General features: G+C 35.0%; 2 protein-coding genes across 7 annotated transcripts; one reads left to right on the forward strand and one right to left on the reverse strand.

The window, feature by feature from the left end:
• Positions 1 to 910: 910 nt before the first annotated feature.
• Positions 911 to 3364, reverse strand: LOC112274468 (uncharacterized). 3 transcript variants are annotated; one of them, XM_073529850.2, is made up of 4 exons: positions 2766 to 3364; positions 2373 to 2557; positions 1538 to 1917; positions 911 to 1428 (listed from the first exon to the last, which is right to left on the reverse strand). In XM_073529850.2, the coding sequence occupies exons 3-4, from the start codon at positions 1913 to 1915 to the stop codon at positions 1363 to 1365; spliced, it is 444 nt and encodes a 147-aa protein (XP_073385951.1). In that variant the 5' UTR covers positions 1916 to 1917; positions 2373 to 2557; positions 2766 to 3364; the 3' UTR covers positions 911 to 1362. The 3 variants fall into 3 exon arrangements, with proteins under 3 accessions (XP_073385951.1, XP_073385952.1, XP_090102107.1); XM_073529851.2 differs by having other exon boundaries at positions 1538 to 1645; positions 1745 to 2557; XM_090245981.1 differs by having other exon boundaries at positions 1538 to 2557.
• LOC112274186 (uncharacterized) lies at positions 3365 to 7637 on the forward strand. 4 transcript variants are annotated; one of them, XM_024503424.3, is made up of 4 exons: positions 3429 to 3686; positions 3839 to 6065; positions 6257 to 6990; positions 7341 to 7637. In XM_024503424.3, exon 2 carries the CDS (start codon positions 4119 to 4121, stop codon positions 5667 to 5669), a length of 1551 nt encoding a protein of 516 aa, XP_024359192.1. In that variant the 5' UTR covers positions 3429 to 3686; positions 3839 to 4118; the 3' UTR covers positions 5670 to 6065; positions 6257 to 6990; positions 7341 to 7637. The 4 variants fall into 4 exon arrangements, with proteins under 4 accessions (XP_024359193.1, XP_024359192.1, XP_090102105.1 ...); XM_090245980.1 differs by having other exon boundaries at positions 3437 to 3686; positions 3839 to 4705; positions 4856 to 6990; XM_024503425.3 differs by having other exon boundaries at positions 3365 to 3503; positions 3839 to 6990.
• Positions 7638 to 13075: the final 5438 nt, after the last annotated feature.

Consider the following 13075-nt stretch of genomic DNA (forward strand, 5'->3'; position numbering starts at 1 on the left):
TATGCAACTTTGACTCCTATAGCAAGAGAGACTTTGTAGCTTTGTAAAGTACATAGGGATTATGACATTTCTAAGCCAAAAAGGATTCTCATTTATGAAGATAACTAGAATGCCATTGCTATTGCCAAAAATCCAGCTCACCATGGCTGTACAAAGCATTGGAATATAGAACACTATTTTATTAGGTAATGTGTGAAAAAATGACAAATTAGTTTAGAATATTGTCCCATGGAGCAAATGGCTGCAGATATTTTCACAAAACCTCTTCCTAGAAATAAATTTCTAGCTTTCAAGGCTATGTTAGGTCTTGTTTCAGCAGAGAATTAAGTCTTGTTTTGGTAGAGAATTAAGTCCCACTTTTAGAGGAGTGTTGAACGTGTTGAATGTCACATATTATGTGCACCAAAAGCTGTGACTTAACCAATTCTTAACTAAGACACTGGAAGTGTCCTTCCTTGGCTTTCTGCAGATTTAGTTTGCTACAAATGGTATTCTTCGTTTTTCATAACTTATCCTATTTTAGTAAAACAAATGATCACTTCCTTTTGCAAATTCTAACCCTGCGACAACCACGGCGCTACACAGAATGCTCAAGACAGGCAAACTTCATCGGTCCTCAGTGCAATCCTGACAAATACTGACTGAAACAAGTGACAAAGCACCGATCCAAACATACAAATTACGCACAAGAACTTGGTAGACTATGTAGACCTGGTCTAATATGCCTAATCTGCAATCAAAGCAAACAAACGACATTCCAGTGCAGTGATCACACTCCAGCGCAATCTCAGATGTACCGACAAAAATCACTGTAACCCAAATAAGCGCTGCGAGCATTAATTTACGATTATGAGTCCACCCTGCAAACTATGAGTACCAGGTAATGATTAGAGACCAGAAAAGTAGGACTGGTCTTACAAAAGCATAATTCTATTCAACAACAGTTCTGTTCGAGTACAAATTTCAGCAGACATGGCTAAAGCCACCAGTATGCTTTAGATTGTAAATCGGTGGTCAACTGCTTGATCTCATTTATTGCGTTTGCTTGTATGGAAGACTCGCCTTTTTCTATAATGTAACATGGGTTTTTTCTTGTAAATTTCAACAATAATCAATAATTTCTGGTGAACCTTTCGATGAGTGGCTCTGGATCGCAAGGTCGACGACAAACCGAACTCATGATTCTCCGCTAGCCCCCTCTGCGATCTTTATTTGACTACAAACTCGTGTACTAACGTGGTAAATCCTTGTAAAATCAGTTCCAGTGGAGATAGCCATAGATTAGCATGTTATGAAATCGAACCCTCCAGATTTACAAGGGACTCTGGCCCAGCCGGATTCACGTGGGTCTGAAGCATTCTGTCAAGGAAACTTGTGATGTCGGCTTTTCTCTACTGTCGGATAGTCACGCAGGCTTCTCTTCCACATCTGCCAGTGAACACCTCCCATATCCAATTTGCATCAGCAATCTCTGTCTGAATAAATAGGACTGCAAAAATAATTACAAAAATTACAGAGAGTTGAAGAGGTTTTTTACATGGGTATGCTCCACTAGCGGAATGTAGCAACCAGAGTCACTGCCTCCCAATGCCAGACTTCCACCACAGCTTGACATCTTCGTTTTTACAGCCTGCTTGGCGCTTGACTGTTGAGTGAATTCAAACTTGTATAAGTCAAAATATTGCGGAAACTCAAACAAGGTGGCTGTCGTTCTTATCTGAAGAGGAGTGTTGAATGGCGTTACAAGGGAGAGCTTCAATGGATTAGCTTGATGGTCTTTTTTGCCAGCCTGTTCAATCACAAGCTTTCGCTCTTGCTCCGGGGAAAAAAGAACCTTCATCAGCTTGTCGAATGCCCTCTTCACGTTGTTTGCTGCGTAAGTGCTGGCATAGCTGTCCTTTAAGAATTTCCTCATCCCTTTGCAAACTTTCATGCTTTTAGATTTTCTAGTTCATTAGATCACCAATTTCAACTCGCTTGCTTCTGTTTTTTCTACCTCCACTCAGGTCAGTAGGATCTTTACTACATCTACAAAATCTGCCACCCTTACATGCATAGACTGTTCTTAATCTCGTCAAGCTCAGATTTTAATATATCGATTACTTTTCAATCCTCAGTTAAGGAAGGTTAAAGTAGTTAACAAATAGATGCAAAAAGAAGCATTGGTTGTGGAGCCTTATTTTTGTGATGCAACTTGGGTATTAGCTATAATCCATATACTATTGTTATCATTATGTGCAATTCTAACTTGCTTGTTGAAAATTTGTATACAAGTTTGAGATACAATTACTATAAGAAAACTACTTGCAATTGTAATTTAGTTGAACTACTCTTTGACTATTACTTAAAACATTCATTGGTTCAGTGTATACCTGTACGTTTTTAAAACTTTTAGGTTAGTTCAATTGCATTAGAGTGATAATAATTCAATATAAAAATAAATTTTCCTAATAAAATTTCATGTAATAATTTTTATTGTAATAATAGCATATATATTCTAAATCATAAAAATTCTGTTAAATATATAGTAGCCATAAGTTTAAAAATTTGATTTATCCTACAAATCAGTTTAAAGATTTCAAAAACATGATACATCTTTTAAAAAGGACTCTGAAAGTTAAAATCCACAACAGTAGCTAATATTGATTCACAGTTATACCAAATATATATATATATATATATATATATATATAAAAATATATTATCAAAATGTCAAATATTCAAAATTATCATATTTTAATTAATCACACAATTTTGTTCAATACCTTTCAATCACCAAAAGTGCAAGTAATAATCCAAATTCTCAAAACACATGAACAAAAAAAAATCTTCTTTTGCATGTCCCAACAAGAATTTAAATAAAGTAATTTATAAGAAATAATATAACAACAACTTCTAGGGAATGCTCCACCAAAATATACTCTAGGTACCATATCGTAACCATCTTCACTTGTTACAATCCAAACTTGATAAAGAAACCAAATTGTTTCCAATGAAGACCAACCAAAACAACAAATCTCTATAACCTTTCTCAAAGTTACAACTTACCATTCAAATCCCCAATCTTTCTTAAAAAACTAAAAGGAAGAAAATTGAAATTCATGAATTTTTTTACGATTGTGCACATAAAACCCAAGAACTCCAATTGTTGGCCACGAATTCACTCTCAAACTAACAAGTAACTGGGAGAAACTGAAAGGGCAAAGGAAAGAGGGCACACACACTGACACCCATGAGATCATTCCACTAAGATATAGACCCTGCACGGGTATGCTACTTCTATATATACCCTTTTCGTCTCAGGGTATCAAATCCGCCCGTGCACTAGTTCGAAAGCTTCTTCGAAGTTTAATTAACGGGGCGGGGGCTGTGTGCTGCCATGACCCACAACGCACCTGTCCACGCATCGCCTCCATCGTCAAGCATCAATTGCGAGTGAATTGCGATGCCATTGCCTTCCACGAATTCGCCATTCCGACACGTAGTGATGCACCGCGTTTCAGGTGGGTCGTGGTCGGAGAATCATAGCGAGCCCTTACCTTTCCCACAAGCCTTGAACTCTCCACAATTCATTCACAGGTCTGTGTTTCAGGGGTTCGTGTTGGGGGCCAATTGGGTTCGACGTTGGGGACGTCCCTCGGAGTGTGTTGATGGCTGATTCGGAGCCGTTTTATTCAATTGGCGATGTCAGTTCTTTTTCTTTTTCTTTTTCTTTCCCTTGCGCTGTGTTGGACCCTCGTGGAATTAAACCCTAGGATTGTGGGATCATTTCGAGGTGGGTTCTAAAGGAGACTAACTCTTGTTTCTCTCGGTTTTCGAGATTTTTCGTGATGGATAGGTTGCAGATTCTGCAGGTGCGGATTTCATGAAAACTCTGTAGAGCTTTCTATTGATTGGGATTTTGCAGTAATACTGGCAAACAGTGGAATTAATTAGTAAGAGAGAGGCTGAGCTAGTCGTGACGCTTCGGAGGCCTTGAAATCTGGCCTATTTTGATCTGAATTTTGAGGACCATCTGTCGGTTGCCGCTTGCAGCTGTGGGGTTGTCGTTTAGTCTCGTAGAGTGGAGAATTCCGCTGATCGTACTTGATCGAATTTAGTTTCATCGGGGTAACGGTATGGGGGCTTGCGTATCGTGCGGGCATGATCCTGGCCTCGAGAAACCTAAACCACCTCAGCAGAGCGCACACCGATCCAGCAGTGATTGCAACGGCGATGTTTCGAAGTTTGGTCCCCGGAATGCACAGAAACGACCATTGTTAGCGCCTCATCCTCTTGCGAATCCGAAGAACTTGTGCTTCGCTTACAAAAATCAGATAGTGTCTACGGTTGTCAGCGAGACCACTGTGCTCGAGGATCTGAACTTGTTTCTGCTTTCCTCTTTTGGAATTTCAGACTCCACGTACGTAGTGTCCGGAATTCTTGTCACAGTCACTGGCCCTCTAATGCCATTCTTCATGTTACCGTACTTGCATCCCAACAAGTCAGACAATCCGTATCCCATTGTGGTCGCACTTATCAAGGATTTTTCAATTGGCAACTGGGGATGTGCTCCCGATGAGCAAGAGCAAAATGAAGCGACACTGGAATGGGCGGAAATTGAAGAATGTATGAAATCATGTGGGGAGGATGATGAGCAGCTGTATTCGTCTTCAGCCTCAGCGTTGCTGGCAGCTCAATTCTACGGTCTTCTTCGTCGGTATGGGTATGTTCGTTTGCGTTTGCCCCCCTGTTCTCCCATTCTTGACATCTTCCAATGCGCCACCGCATCAGCTCGTGGCTACTTTTCTAAACCTGAAGCTGAGAAGCGGAGGAAATTTCTAGGGTTTAACCAACAGAAGTTTGTGGGTTACAGCCACGTCAAAGGCAGTGCCCGACAGTTTATTCAGCTGAGGACAACGAAAGGGAAGGTGACGAAAACTGCTAAAGAAGTGCCAATTTTCGATGTGGAATTGGTGGAGGCTTATCTTGCATTGCAGAATCTTGCCTACAAGCTCTTCAAGCTTTTGTGCCATCCTCATCTAACGCCAGAGTCGCATCTCTCCCCTGAATTATACTCTTCTCTTCTCGACGCGCCTTGTACATCATTAAATGCTTTCAACGAGTGTCCGTCGGTTCCACATCATCAATTCATTGGCACCAACGTTTTTCGGATTTATCAGTATTTGCGGGAGGCGCAACCTAATGGTGTCGATTCCAAGGATCGGAGTGAAGGCCCCCAAGTTGAGGATGCGCAACCTCCCGGACTTCTTGGTGCGGCGACCACCGTTCACTCTGACATGGGCCTGCTCACAGTGAGCCCTCAATCGAATCTGCCTGGACTTACTGTGCTCAAGCACTCAGATGCAAGCCGATGGGTGAACGTGGAGATGAAGCATGGCTCGACGTGTGCAGATGGCAGCGACTTGAAGAACTACGTTTTCGTGTTCATTGGCGAAACTTTAGCGCAGTTGACGAAGGGCTCTCTACTTGCTCCCCTACATTTTGTTGATGAGCGCACCCCCACGAAGCCCCGCTTCAGTATGCCGTTCTTTCTCAGAGCTCGCCAAAAATGTGTTATCCCAGCGGTGGAGGGTTTCGGTGAAGAGATGACAGTAGAATATTTCATGTCGCAAGTGCTGCAGCAACGGAAGCAAGTGTGGGGTCACAAACCTACGACAGATTTTTGAGCCCTCCAGTGATAGTTGGGTGATACTCCACTGTGTGACAATTAAAGTGAATCATAGGATCCGTCGGCGGATATGTTCATCTAGCAGACAAGTAGGGTTGTGTGTACAAAATTTACGAATTGATCCCATTTTGTGGGTCTCTAAACATGGAGGTGTTGAACTTGTTGCTCATTCCTGCCATATTAGTGCTCCGCTGCCTTAAGTGAAGAGAGACTCATTCGGAGCTGGTTGACCTTGGCTACGTTGGAAAAGAGAACAGCGTCGGAAGCTTTGATCGCTTGGTTGTACATCGAAATTTGACATATATTCTAAATTTGAAGTGATCTTGGAGCGGCAATTAATTTGCGGACTTCAAGTCTTCGAATTTGTTAACGCTCTATGAATTCCAGCTTATCGGTAAAACTATCTTGCGGTAAAATAATTTACAGTAGTGTTCAGCTCAATCTGTTCATGTGAGAAAAATTGTTCAGCAGAGACTTGTGCAGAACTAGTTTATCGCCCAAGTGGATGCTTCTCAGTCACAGATGGCTCAGCAAGAACTATGAAATGGACTGGACTAATGCGCAGCTGATTTTTCGAATGAACAGAAATATGTGACAAGTCTGCGTGCACTATTGCTCAAACAGAGACGTCACAAGTGCCCATAGAGGAAAAGAAAATCTGCCGCGTGGCAGACAGGGGCAGGGCCCAGCCAGACAAATGAAAGTGATTGCATTCGCGGGATTTCGTTGGAGGTTGCCACCTTATCCTTGGAAGCCTCACCGCGGCGCTCACGCCACCGTCCCCTCTCACAATCCTTCTTCTTCTTACCATCGAGGCATTGCCGAGCAATCCAATCAACACCTAAGAATTTCACGTTAGAGATTTTCTAGGAAGACTCTGATCGTCGCATTTTGGTTTGCAGTAGAATTGCAAAAATGGCCGCTACCATGCTGACTATGGCCGCTGCCACTCAACTCATTGCGTCGCCGCTTTCACAAGTCTCCTTCGCCCGCGTGAACGTCCGTGGTGCCAGCCCAAGCGTCAGGTCCACCTCGGGGATGCGGATTGTTTGCATGGCAGCGCCCCAGAAATCCTCCGGCCCCGCGATCAACACCGACGACAAGGTGGTGTCGAAGATTGAGGACGCTCAGGAGATTTGCGCGGGTGATAACCAGTCGGAGGAGTGCGCTGCAGCATGGGACGAGGTGGATGCAGCTGCTAAGGAGAAGGCCAAGACTGACGATCCCTTGGACAAGTTCTGCAACGACAACCCCGAGGCTGATGAGTGCCGCGTCTACAACGACTGAGCAATCTCCTCACCCAGTTGCTTGAAAATCAAGTGAGCCCCCCCCCCCCCCCCCCCCCTTCCACCTCCTAGTCATCTCGTCGTTTCAATAGTTACATAGAAGCTCTACTTAACATTCCAAGTAATCTAGTTAACTCAGATATTCGTATGGAGATTCCATTTTTACTGATCGTGAAACCAATTAACGCCAACAAGTAGATACCACCAGCATCTAGCTCCTGTCTTGCTGCCTCCATTCGCGATGTCGAGAATCACGAGCCTTCGGTGAGGCAGCGTCTTGTACTCATCGTCAAACTCCAGATCAAGTGCCATTTCTCGTATTTCATTGGAATTTTCTGTCCGGCACCTACTCTAACATTACCATGTGTCTCGCAACACCCCAGGGGGAGAGGAGGTATCAGAGGCGCCGGTATTCGCAGCTCTCACAGCGGACTGCCCATACCTTGTGAAGCCTCATCACCGTGCCGTTCTCAAGCAAAGGTGACTGTAATGTAGAGATTCTACACAATTCATCTTGATCTATCACCAACGCTGGAATGTGTGCTTGTGGGTCTCGTGTGCCCCGTCGCACTGCTCCAAGCCATTGTATTACAAGTAGTCCATTTTGCGCACTAGAGCCGGACAGTTTGCAAATTGCATCACCCACTGTCTAAATAAAGTTTCCTCTTGTTTGTGAAGAATCCTTCTACTCCTGCATTGGTTCAATACTTAACAGTGGATTTTGGAATCAACACTGACTGGATTCGAGTTCTGTATGTAAACCTCAATACAACCCACCGTTGATCGACCCAGATGGGTGAAGAATCTGCACCTTCGCACAGCAGAATGTATGTTGTATCCACATATTTGTATTCTACCAATGGATTCTAGCTCTTCTATTAGAATTGTGTGGATCGTTGGCAGTTCTGGCTTCTGGAAGTATTTATTGGCTGATGTTTATCACAAATGATCTTATTGGATTATCCAGTAAGAAGAAGCTTTTGAGAATGTAGAAATTATGTCCTACCCTTCATCAGGGACTTCACAATTTCTCCATCCTGTTCCGTTCCGTTTGAGCGTAATAACTAAAGGGTTGTTAAAATGGGACTAAAAATTGAGAAAAATGGATAGAACATATTTGTCACAAGTTCGTTTATTCTGACTTCCTGTTGGAGTGCATTGTTGTTGACTCTTTTTGTATAATTCTTAAGTTAGTGGAATTGGGGATGGAAAATGAGTCGATGGTAGGCTTGAAAAATGGTGAATCTGAAAAGAAAAATCATTTTTCACTTATATTTTTGAAGCACTTGCTTTCTCTTACATACAAATAAATTGAGTGTTTTGGTTGTGTCACATATCATACCTAATGACTTTTAAAAAAAGTTGCTTTATTTTGAGGTAAAAATTGGAATTGAGAATTCTAAAAATATGTGATTTTATACTTAGTAAATTTTAAAATGGAATTTGATTCATAGTGAGTTTTAAGTAAAATATATATGTATATATATATATATAGATTTAACAATTTGAAAAGAAAATTTTTTAATTGATGATCATAATTTATTCTATACTTTAAATGTATAAGATTATAGAAACCTAATATTTGAAATGCTAGTGGAAAAAATGCAATTACATGTCTAACCTAGTACATTAATTAAAACTAAAATTTTAAAAGAATTAAAGCATCTTATTATATAAATTATAAGTTTTATATAATTATCATGCATGTTATAGAATTATAAAACTACAAAATTTGAAATGTATATTTTTTATAAAAATTAAAAATACTTTAATTCTATAAATATATATATATATATCTAATTAATTTTTTATGTTATTTTGTATTATATATATATATGCTAAATAAAATAGCTAATTATAAATATTATAGTAATTTAGAAAATACTCAAATATCTTATATTTTAAAAAAATGATAGTAAAAGATGAATATTTTAATGATATATGATGATTATTACAAATATACAAAAATAAATTAATAATTACATAGAGTAGAAGAATTAATTAGAAGTGAATAAAGATAAGTAAATATGATAATATCTTGTGAAAAAAATTCCTAAAAGATTCATAGATGCCAATTTGACTTTCTAAGTATTGGTAGGTGATTGATAGGTTGAAAACTTAATTAACAAATTAGCCACATATTGTACATATTAACCACTTGCTTTGCAAATTGGCCTCATGTTGGACAAGTTGATCATTTATTGTGCAAGTTGGCTATGTGGTGCATATATTGAAAACTTATCTTGTAAGTTAGTCTTATGTTGGATGACCTATAGAATGTTGCCATATAGCTGTTTAGTTAGATAATAGATATATATATATATATATATATATATATATATATATATATATATATATATATAAGCAAAAATAAGCCTTCTTCATTCTTCTTAATGTTTTTTTTTTGTTCTTAGTCTTGTTTTAAGAATTTATAATCTTCTTATTTTTGGCAATAGTCATGTTAGTTTTAATAAAATAACTAACTTTGAGTGAATATCTAGTCTTCTTAATGATATAAGAATATATTGATTCTTTGGTTTTTTTGTGATTCATAACTTGATGTCATGGATGTCCATATTTATCCTAATAATTATCTGGATTATATGAATAGATAAAAGTAAGTAAAAATAGATAAATTTGATAATATCTTGTAGATTAGCTTCTTAGATGCAATTTCACTTTCATCCATGTCTATGGTTGATAGGTAGGTCAAAAACTAGGCCAACAAGTTGGCCACGTATTGCACATATTGGTAATTTATGATATAAGTTTAATATGTGTTGCATATATACTAAGATTGTTTTATAAGTTAAATACTTTTCTTGCAAATTGGACACATATTGGAGGTTTTATAAAACATCACCATGTAGCTCCTAATTAGATAATATATAGAAGTAAGAATATGGTCTTACTTCTAATCTAATTTCAAGCATCTTTGATTTTCTTGTCTTTTGGCAACAACCATTCTAGTTTTTTTTTTTAAATATAAATATTTATTTCTTTCATTTTTGTCATTTTTTTTAAAAACTATTTCACTTTTTTATTTACATTCACCAATTCTTGTCCTTGACACCTTAATCATTTGACAAGAGTGGTAGTTTTTTAATCTTATTTTGTTTTAAAATTAAATTTATTATCCCACTTTTCTTATTTTGTTTTATAGGTTGTGGATTACCCACTTTTAAACTAATATTTCTTATTTTCTAACATTAATTTTTTTTTTCTTTAAAAAAATGAGCTATTTCTCTTTGTAGAAATTTTTATTTGATATTAGAGGTTGTAGATTACTCTCTTCCAATTTAATTTAAAGATTTATTAAAATCATCTATTATAAAGAAAAAACTATAGATGCTACAATTATAAGAAGTAAAAATTAATTTGCAACTATCATAGATCTTCACAAGCTTGTTAATAGTCTTAAAAAAAATTCACACATTTGTAATTTTAATCATGGAAATATTATTTTTATGCTTACTAAAAAAAATCAACAATGAAGTCCAATGTCTATGCCAAAAAGTTGTGTAGTTGAGAGAAGCAAGTAGATCTAATTTCACAAGTGAATCCAAAAAGTCTTGCTACTATAAGTATAAAAGAAGATAAGATTAGTATGCTAAAGAAGTTTGATGGAAGAAAATCAAAATTTTGAAGATTTATACAATAAGCCAAGTTTTACTTAAAGTTATATCTTTTCCAATATAGTAGTGGATTTACTTAAGTTAAATTTATAGATGCCTTTCTATACAAAAGTATTCTCTTTTAATTTGCACCTTTGATAGAAAAGGATTCACAATTCTTTTATGATCTAAATTCATTCTTACAAGTATTTACGGCACATTGGAAGAAAGTGATAAAAAAAAGATAATAAAAATAAATTTTCTATCTTTTACAATAAGGATCAGAATCTAGGTTGCTAAATTTCAAAACTTCGCTTACAAGGTGAATTGGTATGATAAAGCCCTTAACAATTAGTTTTGATAAAACTTAAAAGATAGTATCAAAGATTTATTATTAACAATGCTAATAGCAAATACATTAAAAGAATTTATTCTTCAAGCCATTGCATGCAACAATCGACTTTTTGAAAGATGCTAAGAACAAAGACTTTTTTAAAGAAGAAAAAATCAAGTTATAATAACAATTCATAAGTTTTCAAACTGCTCATTGAGTAAAAAAAGACTCAAAGTTATCAATAAAGATTGTATTTATTTTGTTGAGAATCTAAGCATACTACTAAACATTGTCTAAAAAAGACCACAAAATGAAAAGCATGGCTATCAAAAAAGATGATGTGTCATAAAAAAATTATTTAGCTATTATAAGTATTATCATTGAATTATATGTTGCTTTATCTAAAAATGCATTAAGCACCTAGTTGTAGAAGAAAATTTGTATTTTGCACCTAACAAAGAATCTATTAATTTTAATAAAATTATTAAATAAATTATGATTAAATATTAAAAATAATAATACAAATTTAAATAAATTCTAAAGAATCTTTAAAAAAATCCTAAATAAATAATTAAACAAATTTTAAATAATATTTAAAAAATTATAAATAATATAAAAATCTCTAAATAAATCCTAAAAATCTCAATCAAATCTTAATCAAATTTTAAGTAAGATATAATAATTTTAAAAAAAATTCTAAATAAATTTAAAAAATATTAATCAAATTTTAATCTAATAATAATAAACTTTAATAAAATCCTAGCCAAATTTTAAAAAATTCTAATAAAATCCAACATATATTCTAATCAAATTCTATAGTAGTTTTAAAACTTCAATAATTATTAATTGAATTTTTGATTTTACTTCAAAAAAAATTCACATTGCAATCTATTGATAAATAATAAGTACACAAATTTTTATTTTTTAATTTGCTACAATACTCATAAAATTTTCAAATACATAAAAAAAAAAAAAATCAAAATCAAAATCAAAATCAAAATTTCAAATCATTTTAAACACATTTGACTCTGAAAAGTACTTTGAATTTTAATATTAATCTAACTTATCTAAAATAAATACCTAAATAAATCCCATCAATTCTACCATTTAATCTTATTCTTTAATCAATAAAAGAACTCTAAGATTTTCATAAGCATACAATTTTTTGCCTTAAGGTTTAGTTTCAATCTTAGTTTATAATTGATCTTTTCTAAGTATTAATTTCTAGCTTTTATAGTAATTATTGCTAGAAACTACTTTCAAATTCTTCCTAAAGATATCAATACTATTTATTTTTCTAATCTATTTAAAATAATCTTTTTTATGGTCCTAAAAAATAATAAGAAGTATTTTTATTAAAAAATATATTACCATCAATTGTATTTAGTATCTCTCTATCTTTAATATATGTCTTTGTAAAGTATAATTTTTATATATTTATCTTTCACCTTATAGCCCAATTACAATATAACAATATACACCTAGAATCTTGTATAATATCTAAAAAAGATCATATTCTTTCTTCAAAATCTTTACTTTATTTTCTAATAGATATTTTTCTTATGACCTAAAAATCATAAAGTCTTTATATTATTGGATTCAAGAGCCTTAGTTTGTTTTATAGACAATGATTTTATTACAAAAACTTTTGCTATGTAAGTGAAAATTCATAAGTTTAATACAATCCTTATTTATAAGTGCAATAGCTTTTATACATACTGGAAAAAAAAAAAAAAAAAAAAAAAAAAAAAAAATTCTTTTGATATTTATACTGTAATCATTTTTAATGATAAAAAGACTTTAAGAGGCATTCTAAGCCAATAGAAGGATTATCAAGACAAAAAAATAAGAATATTCTTTTAAAATATTATTCTTATAATTGTTCACCTAATCTTGAAGAAAGAATTTAATTGCCATTTGGACCAATTGTTAAGGAGATGAATCTCGAAGAAAGGAAATCTTCAATACACTCTTACGCCACTGAAAGGAAGTAGAAAGTCACTCAAAGATGATATAATATTAAATTAGAATGGCTATTGTCAAAAATAAGAACACTAAAAAGTCTTGAAACAAGAGTAAGGACTAGAAAGACATTAACAAGAGTGAAGAAGGCTTCACTCTTACCTCCATATATACTCTTAATTAGGAGCTATGTGGCAATGTCTTATAG

This window comes from Physcomitrium patens, chromosome 21 (assembly GCF_059467195.1).
Source record: "Physcomitrium patens ecotype Gransden chromosome 21, ASM5946719v1, whole genome shotgun sequence".
NCBI lineage: Eukaryota > Viridiplantae > Streptophyta > Bryopsida > Funariales > Funariaceae > Physcomitrium > Physcomitrium patens.